Source organism: Phaseolus vulgaris, chromosome 5 (genome assembly GCF_000499845.2).
Source record: "Phaseolus vulgaris cultivar G19833 chromosome 5, P. vulgaris v2.0, whole genome shotgun sequence".
NCBI classification, from domain to species: Eukaryota; Viridiplantae; Streptophyta; class Magnoliopsida; order Fabales; family Fabaceae; genus Phaseolus; species Phaseolus vulgaris.
Window position 1 is genome coordinate 25,391,212 of NC_023755.2, and position 19,928 is coordinate 25,411,139.

Here is a 19,928-nt window from a genome sequence, read left to right on the forward strand (position 1 = left end):
AGTGTCTGGATGAATGAGACTCTTCTACTTATCAGGTTCTTGTTAAAATTTGTTTTGACCACTCCCCTATTCTTACTAGTCTTTCTAGTATTATTTTTATAGAAGGTTAGCAATTTTCATTTCTTTACTATGTGGCTTCAGGGTAGTTTGTGTATGAAGCTTATTCATGATTCTTAGACTAATACGGTTGTTGGTGTCCTATGTTTATTTTGCAACATAAATTGAAAAGGTTGAACATTGACCTTTGAAGTTGGAATATAAAACATTAAAGCTACAAAATATATCTAAATATAATAAAATATGTATTTTAACTTTTATTTATACACAAAATTAATTTTATTCTATTTAACAAAATTTTAAAACTAAAGCGAATATTTTTTTCCCGTCAAATATTTTATAAGATATTTTATCATAAATAATATTATATATTATAAGAAAAAAAATTATTAGTTATTTAAACATAATAGAGTCACATTTATAAATTTATAATTAATACAAATGAAACTTAGTTTCAAGATAACTTTTGTCAGGTATCAACTAATCTATAAGTAGTTTTTTTTTTTACAAAATCTACATATAATCACATGAAATTTTTTTAAGTTGTTTTATTGTATTGTGTTTTTTTAATTATTATTATTTATCTGTTTAGTTTTTTTTTTTTAAACTGAAAAGTTTCATGTAATGATATTTACTAAGTATCCATATGGTTAAATATATTCACTTTCTTTACTTCGCTGAGATCTGGCCCAATATTTAAATTTTGAAAAATAATATATTTGTTTTGAAATAATTTTCATCATTTAATTTTTTTATAGTATTGAATTGTTTTTTTCTATAATGTTTTTTAATAATTATTATTATTTATTTATGAATATTGTGTTTGGTTTTATTGGAAACTTAAAAGTTGTGGAGAATATTTAATGGTAATTTATTTAGTTATCAAAAGAACAAATTTCTTCACTCTCTTCCAAACATTGAAATCTGTTTCAATATTTAAATTTAAAAAATAGTAAATTTGATTTTAATATTTTGAATCCATTATCCTTTTATAATATTTAATTGTTTTACTTTATCATGTTTTTAATTATTATTAGTATTTTTATTACTCATTTACAAAATGTTTTTTTGGTTTTATTATAAATTAAAAAAAAATCTACAATATTAAATGATAATTTATTGAATTAAAAAAATTAAAATTTATTCACTCTTTTTTAATTATTGAGGTCTGTTTCAATATTTAATTTTAAAAAATAATAAATTTTTTTTTAAATACTTTGCATCAACTACTCTTCTATAATATTTAATTATTTTATTGTATCATGATTTTTTTAATTATCATTTTGTGTTTGATTTTATTAGAAATTGAAAAGTTTATTAGAGTATTAAATGATAATTTGTTGAATTACCAAAATGTCATATTATCTCTTTCAATTATTAAGGTATGTTCTAATATTTGAATTTAAAAATAATAAATTCATTTTTATATATTTTTTCATCAATTACACCTTTACAATATTTAGTTCTTTTATTGTATCATATTTTTTTAATTATTATTGTGTGGAGGGATCTTAGTTTCTTCACTCGGTCTTGGTGTATTTTGGAAGATTTCAATGTTGTACTCTCGACTGATGACCGCAAAGGGAGTTACTCCTAATAAGGTTTCTTGTAATGAATTCCTTGATTAGATTAATAATAATGATCTTAGTAGTATGTTTTTCTCTGGTCCTTATTATACTTGATGTAATGGAAGAAGAGGGTCAGAGAGAATTGATAGAAAGCTGGATAGGACTTTATGTAATGAAGAGTGTCTGGATGAATGAGACTCTTCTACTTATCAGGTTCTTGTTAAAATTTGTTCTGACCACTCCCCTATTCTTGCTAGTCTTTCTAGTATTTTTTTTTATAGAAGGTTAGCAATTTTCATTTCAGGGTAGTTCGTGTATAAAGCTTATTCATGATTCTTAGACTAATACGATTGTTGGTGTCCTATGTTTATTTTGCAACATAAATTGAAAAGGTTGAACATTGACCTCTGAAGCTGGAATAAAAATTCTTTTGGTAATGTTCAAAAGTGCTTCTTAAGCAGGCCTCCCTCCTTGTTATTCAACAAAGCTTAGAGACTGCTACTTCTTTTGTTCTTGATGTGCTTATTTGTTAAGAAAAGATTACTAAGGAGGAGCTTGATCATACTCTTCACTGTCGATACTTATTTTGGAAAGAGAGGGCCAAAATGCTATGTTTTAAAGATGGGGATTGAAACACTGTTTTTTTCCATGTTGTGGTTAAAAGGCGTAATAATTTTAGTGGGATTCATAGATTACAAATTGATAATGGTGTTATTGAGGATTCTAAACTCATTGAGGATCATATTTTGGATTTTTTTAGAAATCTTTATGCTGAGTATAATTCTAATAGTCTGAATACTGGTAGTATGGAGGAGTTTATTGGTTCCTCTATCCCTGAAATGGTTTCTTCTTAAGAGAATATTATGTTGACTAGATGCCCAGATTATTTGGAAATAAAAAATGTAGTTTTTAATCTTAATGGTAATAGTGTTCCTGGTCCAGATGGTTTTGGTGGTGTTTTTTTTATCATTATTGTTGGGAGATTATTGGGATGGATGTTTGTATAGTTGTTCAACAGTTTTTTAAACAAAGCTGGATTCTTCCTGCAATGAACAGTAATGTGGTTTCTCTAATTCCTAAGATTTCGGGTGCAGCTTCCGTTAAAGATTTCAGACCAATTGTTGTCGCTAATTTCAAATTTAAGACCATCTCCAAAATACTGGTGGATAGGCTTGCTATTGTGGCTGCTAGAATCATTTCTTCAAATCAATATGGGTTTGTGCAGGGTAAACAGATTGATGATTGTATTGGTATTGCTTCTGAAGTTATTAACATGCTTTCTAAAAAGGTTAAAGGAGATAATGTGGCTTACAAAATTGATATTCATAAAGCATTTGACACTCTAAGTTGGAAGTTCTTTATTAATTTTGACACGCTTTGGTTTTCATTCCTCATTTGTTAGTTGGATTAGTACAATCCTTCATTCATCTATGCTTTCTATCAGGATAAATGGCAGTATGGTGGGTTTTTTTCCTTGTAGTAGAGGTGTGAGACAGTGTGATGCTTTATCTCCCTTACTCTGTCTCGCAAAAAAGGTTCTAAGTAGAGACATCTCTAAGCTTGTGAGTGATAAGAAGATTCAACATATGACTAGCCCTACAGGTTACATCACTCCCTCTCACATTTTATACACTGATGACATTTTTGTTTTCTGTAAGGAAGATAATAAGTCTCTTAGAAATTTGAGTATCTTCCTTAAAATAATGGTGATTTTTCTGGTCAATATGTTAATAATTCTAAAATTAGCTTTTTCACCATGGACAATTTTGCAAGATTTGTTACCAAAGTTCAATGTCTTCTTTCTTACAGTCATGAGACTTTACCTTTTAATTATTTAGGGGTGTCTATCTTTGTTGGTGCTCCAAAGTGTTGATTTCTTCAACTTTTGGCTGATAAAGTCAAATTGAAGCTAGCATCTTAGAAAGGGAAATCTCTTAGGATGATGGGTCGGATCCAGTTGGTTAATACAGTGATTACTCGTTTTCTAGCTTATAGTTTTAACATATACAAATGGTCAGTTTCTATTCTTAAGCAAGTTAAGTAGTGGAGCAGAACTTTTATTTGGATTGTTGATATTATGAAAAAAGGCATAGCTACAGTTAATTGAGCTAAGATTTGTTCTCCTTTTGAGAATGGAGGATTGAATATTATTAATCTCCATCATACAAATAATGTGTATCTTCTTAATATTACTTTGAATTTTTCTTATAGTCACAAACCTTGATCTCTTTTCTTGAAAGTAAGAGTTCTTAAATCAAAGTGTCAGTTTAGAATGGTTTATAGATCCTCCTCTATTTGGCCTGGGATTAAACAGTTTTATGACATTATTCTTGAACATACTTCTTGGATTGTTGGTACAAGTACTTCTATTAATTTTTTGAATGATAAATGGTGTTCCACTCCTTCTTTATCAATCATTGCAGGGGTACCTGATGGTTTTAGAATCTCGGATACAATTTCTAAATTCTTCACTAGTAGTGATTGTAGTATTCCTTTGCCATTACAACAGATGTCTCATTTTTTTGAACATATCAAGATTAGGTAGCAACATGATATTCCTAATTGGATTCTGGAAGATTCTGGGTGTTTCACTCTTAAGTCGACTATGAATTTTTTCTTGAATCCTGGAATTCCCTGTGGTTGGGGTAAACTCATTTGGTCTTCATATATACCTCCTTCCCAAACTCTAGTTCTCTGGAAAATTTTCATGGGCGACTACCTACAGATCAACACATTCAGCATAGGGGTTTTCATAAATGTTCTATGTGTACGCTTTGTGAAAACCAGGAGGAATCTATTCACCATTTATTTTTTGAATGTCCTAATGCTATGCATATTTGGAGTTGGGTTCAACAATTTTTCCTTACTTATCATTTCTCTAATGTGGACGATCTCCTTTCTTTTATTAAGAGTGATGGTAGTCCTTTAGTTAATTTGATTAAACTTATTCTGATAACTTTTTCTATTTGGATGATTTGGCATTTGAGAATTATGCTAGATTTCTGGTTAAAATTGATGTTTCTAGGATCATTTTGGTCATTAAAGATCTCACTTGTCAAATGGGTAATTCGTCTAAAAGTTTTATGCGAAATGATATGTTTGATTTCAATGTGCTTAAGTTTTTTGGTACTAAAACTCGAAGTGGTAAAGTTCTTTCTCCTCTTCCTGTTCGATGAGAGTTTCCTTCTCCAGGTTGGGTTAAAATAAACATTAATGGTGCTGCTAGGGGTTCTCCTGGTCTTGTTACTTGTGGTGATATTTTTCACGGGAGTATGGGGGAATTTGTTGGTGGTTTCTCTACTTTCCTTGATGTTCAGACTGCTTTGGTTGCTGAATTTTATGGAGTTATACATGCTATTGAACAAGCTCAAAAGATGGGTCTTGCTAGTTTATGGCTTGAATGTGATTCTACCTTGGTTTGTGTTGCATTTACTACTATGATTGGTGTTCCTTGGATGTTTTGTAATAGGTGGAACACTTGTCTTAACTACTGTGAGAAAATCAGGTTTAGGGTTTCTCACATTTTTTCGTGAAGGGAATGCATGTGCTGGTAAGCTTGCTAACTTAGGTTTTATTCATAGAGAGTATTTTCATTGGTATAATAGGCTTCCATCTAGTCTTTTCTTAGAGTTCTTTATTAATAGGTATAAATTACCTATGTACTGTTTTTGTTAATATATGGGTTTTGGCCTAGTCCCCATATTTTCTTATATTTCCTTTTTTTCTTTTAATAACATTTTTTTTATTAGTGACAGATGATTGTTGTTAATTGAAGTGTCAGCCTAACTTATATGTCAAGTTTCATAATAATACCTAACATGAGAGTTTTTATATATAAAAAAAAGTGTAATATCTACTCATTCGCTTTCAATATTGAGATATTTTTCAATATTTGAATTTAAGAAATAGTAAATTCATTTAGTAAAAAAAAAAAAGGTAAATAGTTGTTTTCCACCTTTTCTAAATCCTTAATTGTTCTTAATTAAAACACTTAACAATAGATTACTGAAAGGTTCCAAGTTTATTACTTAAAAATAAAAATATCAAATTACAGAATAATATTTATATATATGGCATGAGTAAAAATTATTTGAGTGAATAGTGCAATGTATCTTATCAAGATGATGCTTTGATTCATAGACAATTTTCATTCTCGCATACAAAATAAGCTTATGCATATTTTTTTTTTACGGCATGTGCCTTACAAATATATAAAAAAAAAACATATATAAAAATAATATTGTTGGATCTCTTACAAATAACCTTACGGCATGTGCTAATGGAAAGATATTTATTCTTCCAAATATTTATTTATTTATTCTGAAAAATCAAATCAAATCATTCGTTTCTCAATAAATGAAATATGTTCTTTCCCATTTTGTTAGCTTTCCATATGCCACCACTTGATATCAGCTGCGCCGAATTTATTATTGCGCGCTCAATGCACAACATTAAATAAAAATTTGAAATAAATAAAAAATTTAAATTATTTCAAATCCTATTTTTTTTTTGTCCTACTCAAATTAAAATTTTTAACAAATAAAATTTATAAGTTTTTGAAAATCTTAAATAAATATAAATTCTAAATTATTTTATTTTCTACTTAAATAAAAATATAAAATAAATAGAATTTCTAAAATTTTCAAAATTCTAAATAAATACAAAACTAAATTATTTAATGTTCTATTTAAATAAAAATATGAAATAAATAAATTTCTAAATCATTCAAAATATTAAATAAACACAAATCCTAAATTAATTTATGTCTCACTTAAATAAAAATATAAAATAAATTAAATTTATAAATTTTTCAAAATCCTAAATAATTTTTCTTACTTACATAAAAATGTTAAATAAAAAAAATTGCTAAGTTTTTCAAAATCTTAAATAACACACAAATTCTAAATTATTTTATATTCTACATAAATAAAATTTTTAAATAAATAAATTATTAAATTATTTAAAATTTTAAATAAACTCAAATCCTAAATTATTTAATGTCTTACTCAAATAAAATTTAAAATAAATAAATTTTTTAAAATTTTCAAAATCTTAAATAAATTCAAATCTTAAATTATTTAATGTCCTACTTAAATAAAAATTTAAAATAAATAAATTTTTAAATTATTCAAAATCTTAATAAATAAAAAATTTAAATTATTTAATTTCCTTTTTATATGAGAGTCTGAAGTAAATAAAAATTTTATATTATTTAAAATCTTAAATAAACACAAATCTTAAATTATTTTATGTCCTACTCAAATAAAAATCTAAAATAAATAAAATTTCTAAGTTTGTATAATCCTAAATTATTTTATTTCCTACTTAAATAAAATATTAAATATTAAACATTTCTAAATTTTTCAAAATCATGTATAAATACAAATCCTAAGATATTTTATGTTTTACTTAAATAAAACATGAAATAAAAAATCCTAAATTATTCAAAATCTTAAATAAAAAATTATAAATTATTTAATGTTCTACTTAAATAAAAATATGAAATAAATAAAATTCTTAAATTTTATAAATTTTTTAATAAATACAAATCCTAAATTATTTAATGTCCTACTTAAATAAAAATCTAAAATAAAGAAAATTCTTGAATTATTCAAAATTCTAAATAAATACTTGACCTAAATTATTTAATGTCATTCTTTAATAAAAATATGAAATAAATATAAAGCTTAAGGACTATGTTGTTCCTAAAATATTTTTTAAAATGTAATTTTGTTCTCACTTTTAAAAACAAATCAAATTTTATCTCTCGATTTTTTAAAATATTCAATTTGATCAGTGAAAACAAAGGTTGGGGTGAATCTATTATAATGAAGACATTCTAACACAAGCGAAATTGCATTGAAATGTTTAAAAAGCTATGAAATCATACTGAACTTTTTGAAAAGCTGAAGACGAAATTGCACTTTTCTAAAAACAAATTGGAACCAAAATGGTCAATTATTCAAAAGTCTAAATAAATACAAATATTAAGTTGTTTAATAAAAAAAACTGAAATAAATAAAATTCTTATATAGAACGGGTCAACAAATTTAATTTGTGTCATTTTTGCAAAGCGGGTCAACCTAACCCGTATTTTGTGGGTCAAATGTGAGATGGGTCAATACGGAGCGAGTCGACCCGTATTGTCATCCCTAGCTCAAACATATGTTTTACATATAAGTTTATATATTTTTAATTCTATTTTTTTGTCTTATTAAGAATGTGTTGACTTCATCTTTCATGTAGTTAACATTCAAACAAGGTAGGTATACCAAAATATTATTATTTACCATGTCTCATTTCATTTTTTTAAAATTTTGTCAATTTCATATTTTTTTTAATTTCAATTATCCTTTATATGTCTAATTTTTATTTCTTTTAACTATTTAAAATTCTTAATAATTGCAAGACTTATATTTTTGGTTTGTAATACACTACAAGAAAAAAAAATGTTTTAACGGAGGTTATTTAACCGAGGTTAATATAACATAAGAATTGATTTAATTAATGAAAGTTTTTTTTTTAATTTTAAGTTTTAAATATTATTCTAAAACCTCAACAAAATAATGAAGATTTTTTTAACCATCGTTAAATTTCAAAGGTTTATTTTAAAACCTCAGCTAGATCATGGATATTTTTTTAATTTTTGTTAAATTTTAAAGATTTATTCTAAAATCTCAGAAAAATAATAAAAGTTTGTTTAATTTTCGTTAAATTGCAAAAGTTTATTTTAAAATCTCATAAAAAATAACATAACTGAATTTTGCAAATAATAACACCAACCAAACGACTAAAAATAATCAATATTAATATTTTTGAATTACTAAAAATTGTTTAATATTTAAATAAGTTATTTAAGTTAAGTGGTAATTAAAATACGATTCAAACAAATAAAATTAAAATTCAACAAATTTGAGTTGTATTATTTAAATAAGATATTTGAAAAGTAAAATAATTTAAAATAAAATTAATTCAATTTAAATGTCTTAAAGATTACGAAACATTTTTTATTAGATTTTATCATCTGTTTGATTTTACATTTTAAACAAATACTTGAATCCAAGTAATACAGCCCTGATGATAACATTGGAAGCTTTTCAAATTTGCGCTTCAATTAGATACTTCTTCAAATTATTGAATATTTAATTAATAAATAAGTTTAAAGATTAATAAATATAGATCATACTACTTTTTAATTTTTATTAAATCAAATTAAAATAAATTATTTAACTTGCTATTTTGTGTGGATATATATATTTTTATGTAATTATATATTGCATATTATTAATATTATGATTAAAAATTTAATCCAAAAATATAATTCTTATGAAGCTAAATTAAATCTAAAATTTTTGGCATGATTGTCCATTTATTTAGGGATGAAACTTCGATTTTTGCAAGAATGAGTCAAATTTGAATGTACATGTCATATGTTGAAAGCATTATGCTTTGTTTATACGTTTTAACGTGTTTTTTATTCTTTTAAATTAAATCGTGATTTGTTTCCGTGTACACAATGAAGGAAAAAAGTGAACATTTATCTCTGTTTAACAAAATACTTTACGTCATGAGTCTTGAAATGAATTAAGAAAATGAATTATAACGCGTGCTTGGAGTGGCACAGATGCATGCATTAAGAATAAATAGACTAAGGACTTTGAAAAGGTGAGATTAGCATCACCATATCTTTCTTTTGGCATCAGTATCAAAGAAATTAGTGGTATCATAATCAGATTATTACTAAAGAAAAAAGCAAAGATTATGATTATGATGATGCTTAAAGTTGTGAACAATGTTGCCTTTTGATAAGAATGATTATCACTAAAATCTAAACTCAACTTGGATAAGAATGATTATCACTAAAATCTAACTCAAATTGAATGTGTCTGAAATTTGTGACTTTTATTAAAAATCTCGCATAAATTAAAAATAAAAATAGTTTATATATAGATGATTACTAATTTTATTTTATTAATCGTTTTTATAAAATTAAATTAAATTTAAAATTTACTTTTTTTTACTATAATATCATAATCGTATAAAATCTATAAATATATAATCTTCAACACGAATGGATATATGTCGACTCAAACATGCATTCATATAAGGATTAATCATCATAAATATAAAAAATTGAATGAATAGATTTTTGGAATACTTTTTTTATTAAAACATATTAAATTGTGTGAAAATTGTATATACCTCGATCTCTTTATATAAAAACTAAAAAGGGGTAATGTGAGCACGTCTCATTTTTTTAACCATTTAGAAATTTTCATTGTAAGAATCACAAATTAAATAAATGTTAAAATGAGCAATGTAACAGCACTTAAAAAAAACACAGAAAGAGCGTTCCCACATTCTTCTTTCTTCCAAATTACTTTCTCTCTCTACCAACTTCTCTCCTCTCCCTTCTCTCTTAATTTCTCACTTCATACTTCATCTATTTTAGAACCTGATCATACCACGCTGTAGCAGAGGAGTTAAGGAACATTTCTACCCGATCAGATTTTCAAACAGAGTAAGTTCATTTTTACTCTAAATATCCTTTATTATCTGTTTTTCCTTAGGATTTAGTCATCAATATTTGTGGGGTCAGTTGAGAAGTTTAATCCTCTCAACTTATTCTATTATATACTGAATTTTTGTTCTGTTTGGATAACTTGCATTAGGCCCGTAAATCTTGAAGCTTATCCAGAATGTGGGAAATAAAATTCTAGAAGTTGCTTGGAAAACAAGCAATTAAGGTAAGGGAAGCTAAATTTAATTTTGAATAGCACCCTAGGATAGAAGATCTGAATGCGGAAGGGACGTGGTTCCAATATTCAATTTTTCTTGTAGGGATGTTGTGTGTTATATATATATTGGGTTGTTTGTTTATATTATTTAAATTTGTGGAAATATTAGGTTTTGATTATTTAGTATTAAAGTGTTATTTTTTTTATGTCAAATAGACTTTTGAATATTGTGGATCACTTTTTGAATGATATTGTATGACATAATGGTATGGAATTGAATTCATACATTTGGGATAATGTATGGACTGATGTTTGTTGTGTATTAAGTATTGATGCCTATGTGGTAACAGAGATCTCCGAGCTTCATTGATGATCTAAGTCACATAGACTAGGATATCAAGTGGTGAGAAGCTGATGGGGGAGTTCATGCACACCGTGACATATGAGATGCACGACTTGGGTTGTATTGAACTTACCTTGATCCTTTCTGTTGGATTCGCTGGCAATCTTTGGATCAGGTGTTAGTCTCTGGTAGGACTTACTTAATACGGATCTTCCGGAAGACGTTGTTTGTTGAATATTCTGGATGTGTAGATCCATGTGAGATCTATGTGATTGTTTTATTGTTGAGATTTGAAGAAAATTAAATAATTTGATAAATTGATCATGTAATTTGGTTTTCTCTTTGGATTTAAGTGTGTATATTATAAAATTCTATTTTCAGTAGCTTACCCTTGCTTTTCTTGCTGTGTTTGAATTGCGATGACTGTACTATGTACACAAGCAGATGACCATACAGGTGCAGGAGAGCCTTAGAGGTTACCGAGTTTTATTTTGAGCTGTGGATATGTAAATATTTGTATTTCTATAAATTCTAATAATGTATTATGAATGTTTTGAAAAACTCCAAGTTTGTATAGAAACTGGTAGAACTTTTATTGTAATAGTTATATGTAAATTATGGGGTGTTACATTTAATGTTATCAAAGCGATTCATCCTTATGATAACCTGAGGGTATTGGGTTTATTTTGTTTCTCCTGCGTGTAGATTTTTGTTTAAGTCTAGCCTCAAGACTTAGTTAAAAGTTTCTAATAAGATGTTTGACAAAGTTGTTTTTCTTGAAATCTTGTTTGTTTTCGAGTCAAGTTAATTGTTATGAATAAAGATGAAAGTATTAAGAATGAAAAAATCTTGATAGAGTAGTGAGGGTGCACACTCATGACTAGATCAAGATTATTTTCTATCTTAATTCTAAGTAGCTAGAATACATTTTAGAGATAAGTCTTGATTGGTTTTGTATCTATTTTGTGTGATTATTTATTTTAAGTTAATTTGTCTTAAAGATGTAGCTGGAAATTTTTAGTAATTTCTAATCCAATTCTTTATGTGCTTAGTAGATGGCACGTAGACCACCTACTCCTCCTCCACCAGTACATATGCCCAACTTAGCTCGGGCAATAGAGATGATGGAAACAACTTTACAACAACAAAGTGCTATTATGGCACAACAGCATCAGGCCGCCCTTCATCAATTAGAAATAGCTAGATTAGCAGCAGAAGCATCTCAGCTTCATCAACAACCCCATACTTTTAGTCTGGAGGATTTTCTGAGACACAATCCACCCAGATTTAATGGCAAGGTAAATCCAGATGGAGCAGACCAGTGGGTGAGAGACATAGAAAGAATCTTTGAAGCTACTCAATGCCCTGAAGAGAGAAAGTTATCCTATGTCATTTATGTACTAACTGAAGAAGCTGAATTCTGGTGGATAGGCATGAAGCAAATGATGGAAGACAAAGGAGAAGATGCCACTTGGGAGAACTTCAAAGTAAGATTCCTGGAGGAGTATTTTCCTGATAATGTCAGGTATGCAAAAGAAATTGAATTCATGCAGTTGGAACAAGGAAATCTTTCAATCACTGAGTATGCTACTAGGTTCAAACACCTAGCTAGATTCTACACCCAGACCATGACTGAGGCTTGGAGATGTAGAAAATTTGAGTTTGGGTTGAAGCAAGAACTTAAAGAAGTGGTGATTCCTATGTCTATTAGAGATTTCCCTGCTCTAGTGGAGAAAGCAAAAGTAGTGGAGAGTTTGAAAAATAGTAGCAGACTTGCTAAGCCTCAAGTGGGAGGACCTTCTAAAAGCATGCCTAAATATGAAGATAGAAAGAAACCTTATTTCAAACCTCAATCTTATAGCAGTGGAAGACCCAGTTCTCAATCACCATCTAGTTTCAGATGTTTTAGATGCGGTGGGCCACATGTTGTTAGATTTTGCCCTCATCCAGTGTCAAATGTGGCATGTGATAGATGTCACAGGTATGGTCATGCAACAAAAGACTGTCGTGTCCAATCGGGAGCTCCAAATTCTGGCGGAGTGCAGCAAGTACAACAAAATAGTAATAAAAAACCCAAAGCTACTGGCAGAGTTTTTGCTATTAGTGGAGTTGAAGCTTCACAGTCTGATATCCTTGTTAGAGGTATTTGTTCTATCCTTGGAACACAGTTATCTGTATTGTTTGATTCTGGGGCAACCCATTCTTTTATATCTTTTGATTGTTCTAAGAAACTTAAGTTGCCAGTCTGAGAATTAGAATTTGAGTTGGTGGTATCTACACCAACAGAAGGTATTATAGTAACTTCTTCCATGTGTGTTGAGTGTCCAGTAATTATAGATGGACATAGATACAAGATCAACACGATTTGTATACCTTTAAAAGATTTGGAGGTTATATTGGGAATGGATTGGTTGTCTGCTAATCATATCCTTATAGATTGTGGTCGGAAGAAGTTAATTTTCCCTAAATTAGAAGGAATGCAGGTTATCTCAGCTCATTAGTTTGAGAGAGAGATAGGAGAAGGTGCAAAATGTTTTATGCTCTTGGCTTGTTCTATAGTTACTGATAAAGTACAAAATAATATGTTTGTAGTTCAGGAGTTTATGGATGTATTTCCTGATGAGATTCCTGGACTTCCACCTATAAGAGAGATAGAGTTTGCAATAGAGTTGATTCCCAGAGCAGGCCCCGTGTCAATTTCTCCATACCGAATGGCACCAGCAGAGTTAGCTGATTTGAAGAAACAACTAGAAGACTTATTAGAGAAACAATTCATTCGACCTAATGTTTCTCCATGGGGAGCTCCAGTGCTATTAGTGAAGAAGAAAGATGGTTTGTCACGTCTATGCATAGATTACAGACAATTAAACAAGTTAACAATAAAGAAAAAATATCCTCCTCCTAGAATTGATGACTTGATTGATCAGTTGCATGGGGCAATTGTCTTTTCTAAGATAGATCTGCGCTCAGGTTATCACCAAATTTCAGTGAAAGCGGAAGATGTTCAGAAGACTGCTTTTAGATCAAGGTATGTTCACTATGAATTTCTGGTTATGCCATTTGGGGTGACTAATGCTCCAGCTATTTTCATGGATTATATGAATCGGATATTCAGACCTTTTCTTGATAAGTTTGTGGTAGTGTTCATAGATGACATCTTGATCTATTCTCGTACAAGGGAAGAACATGCAGAACATCTTAGAACCGTCTTGAACATTTTGAGAGAAAAACAGTAATATTGCTAAACTTTCAAAATGTGACTTCTGGATGTCAGAAATACAATTTTTAGGATATGTCATCTCTGCACAGGGAATATAAGTAGATCCTTCTAAAGTGGAGGTTGTACTTCAGTGGGAACGTCCTAAAACAGTTACTGAAATTAGAAGCTTTGTTGGGTTAGCAGGATATTACAGGAGATTTATAGAAGGTTTTTCTAAAATAGTGGCTCCTTTGACCCAATTGACTAGAAAGGATCATCCTTTTGCATGGACTGAACAATGTGAGAGAAGTTTTGAAGGGTTGAAAAGAAGGTTGACTAATGCCCCTGTATTGACAATCCCTGATACCAATCAGTCTTTTGAAGTTTTCTGTGATGCTTCCTATCAGGGATTGGGTTGTGTTCTGATGCAGAATAAGAAAGTTGTTGCCTACGCTTCTCGTCAGTTAAAGGTGCATGAAAGAAATTATCCAACTCATGATCTAGAATTGGCAGCAGTTGTCTTTGCTTTAAAAATATGGAGACATTTTCTTTACAGAGTTAGTTTTAATGTGTTCAGTGATCATAAAAGCTTGAAGTATTTGTTTGATCAGAAGGAGTTAAATATGAGGCAGGGGAGATGGATTGAATTTTTAAAAGACTATGATTTCCAGCTAATATATCATCCTGGGAAGGCAAATGTTGTTGCAGATGCGTTGAGTCGTAAAAAGATACAAATGTCGTCGCTTATGATTAGAGAGCTAACATTGATTGAAGATTTCAGGAGTATGAATTTGGAGGTTTCCATGTCTTCAAATTACATTAGTTGTAATACACTTGTTATAACTAATGAATTTCTGGAGAAGGTGAAGGAGAAGCAGTTGGAAGATTCAAAATTGAAGAACTTCATGGGCTTATTAAATACTGACAAAGCTAAAGACTTCTCTTTAGGAGTGGATGGTATTTTGAGATTCAAAAATAGAATATGTATACCAGAAGATAATGAACTAAAGCAAACAGTGTTATCTGAAGGTCATAAAAGAAAACTCAGTTTACATCCAGGAATGACCAAGATGTATCAAGATCTCAAGAAGTCTTATTGGTGGCATGGCATGAAGAATGATGTAGCTAAGTTTGTAGCTGCTTGCCTGACTTGTCAGAAATCAAAGATTGAACATTGACGGCCTGGAGGCATGTTAACTCAGTTAGACATTCCAGTGTGGAAGTGGGACAATATCTCAATGGATTTTGTTACCCACTCACCACGTACTTTGTGGAAGCATGACTCTGTTTGGGTCATAGTGGACAGGCTGACAAAGACGGAACACTTCCTACCTATAGACCTGAGAATCTCTATGCGGAAGTTGGCCCAGATTTACATAGATGAAATAGTCAGATTGCATGGTGTACCCTCCAACATAGTTTCAGATAGAGATCCTAGATTCACCTCCAGATTCTGGCAAACACTTCAAGAAGCTTTGGGGACTAAACTCAGACTTAGTTCAGCATACCATCCTCGGACTGATGGACAATCAGAGAGAACTATCCAGTCCTTAAAGGATTTGCTTAGGACTTGTGTGTTAGATCATTTGGGCAGCTGGGATGAAATTCTACCTTTGGTAGAGTTCACTTACAATAACAGTTACCAAGCTAGCATAGGAATGGCTCCTTTCGAGGCATTGTATGGAAGAAAGTGCAGGACACCTTTGTGCTGGTTTCAGGATGGTGAAAGTGTGTTAATTGGACCAGAATTAATACAACAAACCAATGAGAAAGTCAAAATGATTCAGGAAAGATTGAAAACATCTCTCAGCAGGCAAAAATCTTATGCATATCAAAGAAGAAGACCTTTGGAATTCTCTACGGGTGAGCATGTCTTTTTGAGAGTTACACCATTCACTGGTGTAGGAAGAGCACTGAAATCCAAGAAATTGACTCCTAAGTTCATAAGACCTTATCAAATTCTCCGGAGAATAGGCCCCGTGGCTTATGAAATTGCTTTTCCTCCTCCTTTAGCTAACATTCACAATATTTTCCATGTATCCCAACTAAGAAAGTATGTGCCTGATCCTAGCCACATTCTAGAGTCTGATTCCATCCAGGTCAAAGAAAATTTGTCGTTTGAAGTGAAGCCAATCAGAATTTTAGATTCACAAGTGAAACAACTTCGTGGAAGAAGTATTCCCATGGTGGAAGTATTGTGGGATCTCACCTCTGGACATCATACCCTAATCTCTTTCTTGGTAAGTTCATTTTCGAGGACGAAATTTTTTTTAGTTGGAGATAATGTAACGACACTTTCTTAAAAAAACAGAAACAACATTCCCCACATTCTTCTTTCTTCCAAATCACTTTCTCTCTCTACCAACTTCTCTCCTCTCCCTTCTCGCTTAATTTCTCACTCCATACCTCATCTATTTTAGAATCAGATCATACCACGCTGTAGCAGAGGAGTTAAGGAACATTTCTACCCGATCAAATTTTCAAACAGAGTAAGTTCATTTTTACTCTAAATATCCTTTGTTCTATGTTTTTCCTTAGGATTTAGTCATCAATCTTTGTGGGGTCAGTTGAGAAGTTTAATCCTCTCAACTTATTCTATTATATACTGAATTTTTGTTCTGTTTTTGGATAACTTGCATTAGGCCGTAAATCTTGAAGCTTATCCAGAATGTGGGAAATAAAATTCTAGAAGTTTCTTGGAAAGCAAGCAATTAAGGTAAGGGAAGCTAAATTTAATTTTCAATAGCACCTTAGGATAGAAGATCTGAATGCGGAAGGGACGTGGTTCCAATAATCAATTTTTCTTGTAGGGATGTTGTGTGTTATATATATATTGGGTTGTTTGTTTATATTATTTAAATTTGTGGAAATATTAGGTTTTGATGATTTAGTATTAAAGTGTTATTTTTTATGTCAAATAGACTTTTGAATATTGTGGATCACTTTTTGAATGATATTGTATGACAGAATGGTATGGAATTGAATTCATACATTTGGGATAATGTATGGACTAATGTTTGCTGTGTATTAAGTATTGATGCCTATGTGGTAACAGAGATCTCCGAGCTTCATTGATGATCTAAGTCACATAGACTAAGATATCAGGTGGTGAGAAGCTGATGGGGGAGTTCATGCACACCGTGACATATGAGATGCACGGCTTGGGTTGTATTGAACTTACCCTGATCCTTTCTGTTGGATTCGCTGGTAATCTTTGGATCAGGTGTTAGTCTCTGGTAGGACTTACTTAATACAGGTCTTCCGGAAGACATTGTTTGTTGAATATTCTGGATGTGTAGATCCATGTGAGATCTATGTGATTGTTTTATTGTTGAGATTTGAAGAAAATTAAATAATTTGATAAATTGATCATGTAATTTGGTTTTCTCTTTGGATTTAAGTGTGTATATTATAAAATTCTATTTTCAGTAGCTTACCCTTGCTTTTCTTGTTGTGTTTGAATTGCGATGACTGTACTATGTACACGAGCAGATGACCATACAGGTGCAGGAGAGCTTTAGAGGTTACAAAGTTTTATTTTGAGTTGTGGATATGTAAATATTTGTATTTCTATAAATTCTAATCATGTATTAGGAATGTTTAAAAAACTCTAAGTTTGTATAGAAACTGGTAGAACTTTTATTGTACTAGTTATATGTAAATTATGGGGTGTTACAAGCAACTCATTTTACATGATAAAAGAATAAATTTTAATTATTGATCGATGAAGTTAACATGTATATATCTAGCAAAATCAAAATGTACATGTGTTCCTAACAACCCTCACAACACCAACCCTAGAATTACCTGACAAAAATACATAACTTAACCAACCTCATACAAACCAATGGATCAAGATACTAGTTAGAGTAGGAAAAAAAAACCAGAATGTGACTTAGAAGTAACCCAAGACCAAACTTGTAATTGAATCATAGCAAACATTTCTAAACAATCAACCACCCCCCTTTGAAAATGACATTATTCATGTGCTTCCAAATCTCGCTAACTACTGCAATCCAAATTGCTCCCCAAACATCATTAACAAAATCAAAGGCATTACACAACCTAAACTGATAAAAAATTAACAGTGGACCATTGTGACTCACTGACATTACACCAAGCCAAGCCAAGCAATGAATCCATACAGTCCAAGTAATTCTACAATAAAAAAACAAATGACGACAATGTGAAGAAAGCTTGATGTCTGTGCTGCTGTGTTTGGGGTTTAGTTTTAGGTTGTTTAGAATTTGTAAAGTTCATTCTTAAACCAATGCACAACTGAATCAATCTGTTTTGAAAAAGAAAAGCGTTTTTCTAAGCCAAGTGAAAAACAACCGGTTGATTTCTCGATTTAGTGGATTGTTTTACACCCAACTTGTTTGAGGGTTGAATTGTGATTTTAACACTGCTGCCATAAACAATCAGTTAAAACGTAATTTCAACCGGTTGTTTTTTTTATAACTGGTTTAACAATTCTGTTTTCTTGGCTAATCCGATTTGTTTTATTTGTAAATAAATATAATCTTCATTCTTAACATATATTTGTGAAAAACGCCCCTTAAACAATTCACCCCCCCTTCTTATTAAGGCCATTAATTCTTACAGACAAGTCTCTTCCTCTACCCCACAAAGACTACACAAAAGGCTTTCAACCGCAATCTCGCGCCTTTCTAAATTGGTCATAACTGCAATCTTATTTTCCAACACCCTCCAAGCAGAGACAAGTGTAGAAGACACGACTTTACTCCTCCAAAAGTTTTTGTACACAAAGACATTCTCCCCTTCGCGTGCTCTCCTTAAACAATTGTAAGCATAATTCACCATATAAACAGGGAATTTCCCATCTTTCCAAACTCAATTGTTCTTCTCTACCATGTCAAAACTCAACCCTTGGAGTCCCTGGAAAAAAATACACACCAAAGGCTTTTCCCATTCAAATAGACTCCTTCTCCAAGTTAGTTGCCACTCCCAATAATCATTAATCCATTTCCCAAGCTCAGCCACCTTAGCATCTGATCCGGTCGGTCATCGGTAGTCGATGACGTCAGCAGAAGATAACCACGTGGACCACTCGCAGGGTGACACGTGGATCAAGTGACAGATAGATCAGGGTGAACGTAATCAGTTGTCAGTAACCAAGTGACCACTGACAGATCAGGCGGCAGAGAAGTCAGGGGACAGATCGCCCAGAACGGTGATCGGTGGTCAGTAACCAAGTGGCCACCAGCAGACCAGTTCCCAGATGAACGCCTGGGGGCAGAACGCGAGAAGCAATCTAGCACTGATCAGTCATCGGGTGCATGGTCATCGGGGTCTCTTGTTACACGCAATTAAACTAGGATTGAGGTTCCCAGCAAGAGCGTTACGCATGGACCTCGCATGAGCACATCTCAGGGAAATCGTGCACAAGAGTGGCCTGAGGGAGCTAGTAAACCGGTCAGTGATTGGTGATTCCCTCAACCCATTACGTGCGTGACACCGTGAAGGGTAAGCCGTTTACGCAGAGAGCAACGCTTGGTGAGTGTGCCTAGACCAGCCACACCTGGCGTTCTCCTGAGAGTATGCGATTTACCCAGATGGAAGAAATATGCTAAGTTACTCCGCAAGGGAATAACTTAGGCGCACAAAGAGAAGCGCTAGAGCCCTTCAAGTAGTGACACGTGTATGGATAGATGTGAGTTGCATGCCTCCACGTGTCATCATCTGTGAAGGGCGCGGTCCAGATAAAGGTGCACTCCATACCGCTATGGGTACAGACAAGCGCAGCCAAGCGCAGACACGCACAGACACTCACACTCTACTGATTCTGGAGGTACGTTGTCGCAGGAAAGCATAACAGGGTTCTGGCACATGCCAGAAAAGCATAACAGAATTCTGTTAGGCCCCGATACAGGGAGAGACATAAAAGAGAATCAGGAGAGATAGAAAAAAAAAAGAGAGCAAGAGTTTACACACACTACTAGTTTTTCTCATTGGTGGTTCTGTGATCTAACTTGATCGTTGGAGTGCAAACGGCCGCTAGA

General features: G+C 31.3%; 1 protein-coding gene across 1 annotated transcript; it reads left to right on the plus strand.

Moving 5' to 3' along the window:
- The first annotated feature begins 9,973 nt into the window (after nt 1-9,973).
- Nucleotides 9,974-17,414, plus strand: LOC137835325 (uncharacterized). Its single transcript, XM_068643791.1, has 3 exons — nt 9,974-10,146; nt 10,298-10,372; nt 11,762-17,414. Exon 3 carries the CDS (start codon nt 11,762-11,764, stop codon nt 12,953-12,955), a length of 1,194 nt encoding a protein of 397 aa, XP_068499892.1. The 5' UTR covers nt 9,974-10,146; nt 10,298-10,372; the 3' UTR covers nt 12,956-17,414.
- Nucleotides 17,415-19,928: the final 2,514 nt, after the last annotated feature.

Bases quoted from the DNA above. Each gene is read 5' to 3' on its own strand.
- LOC137835325 (XM_068643791.1), top strand. From the start codon at position 11,762: ATGGCACGTAGACCACCTACTCCTCCTCCACCAGTACATATGCCCAAC.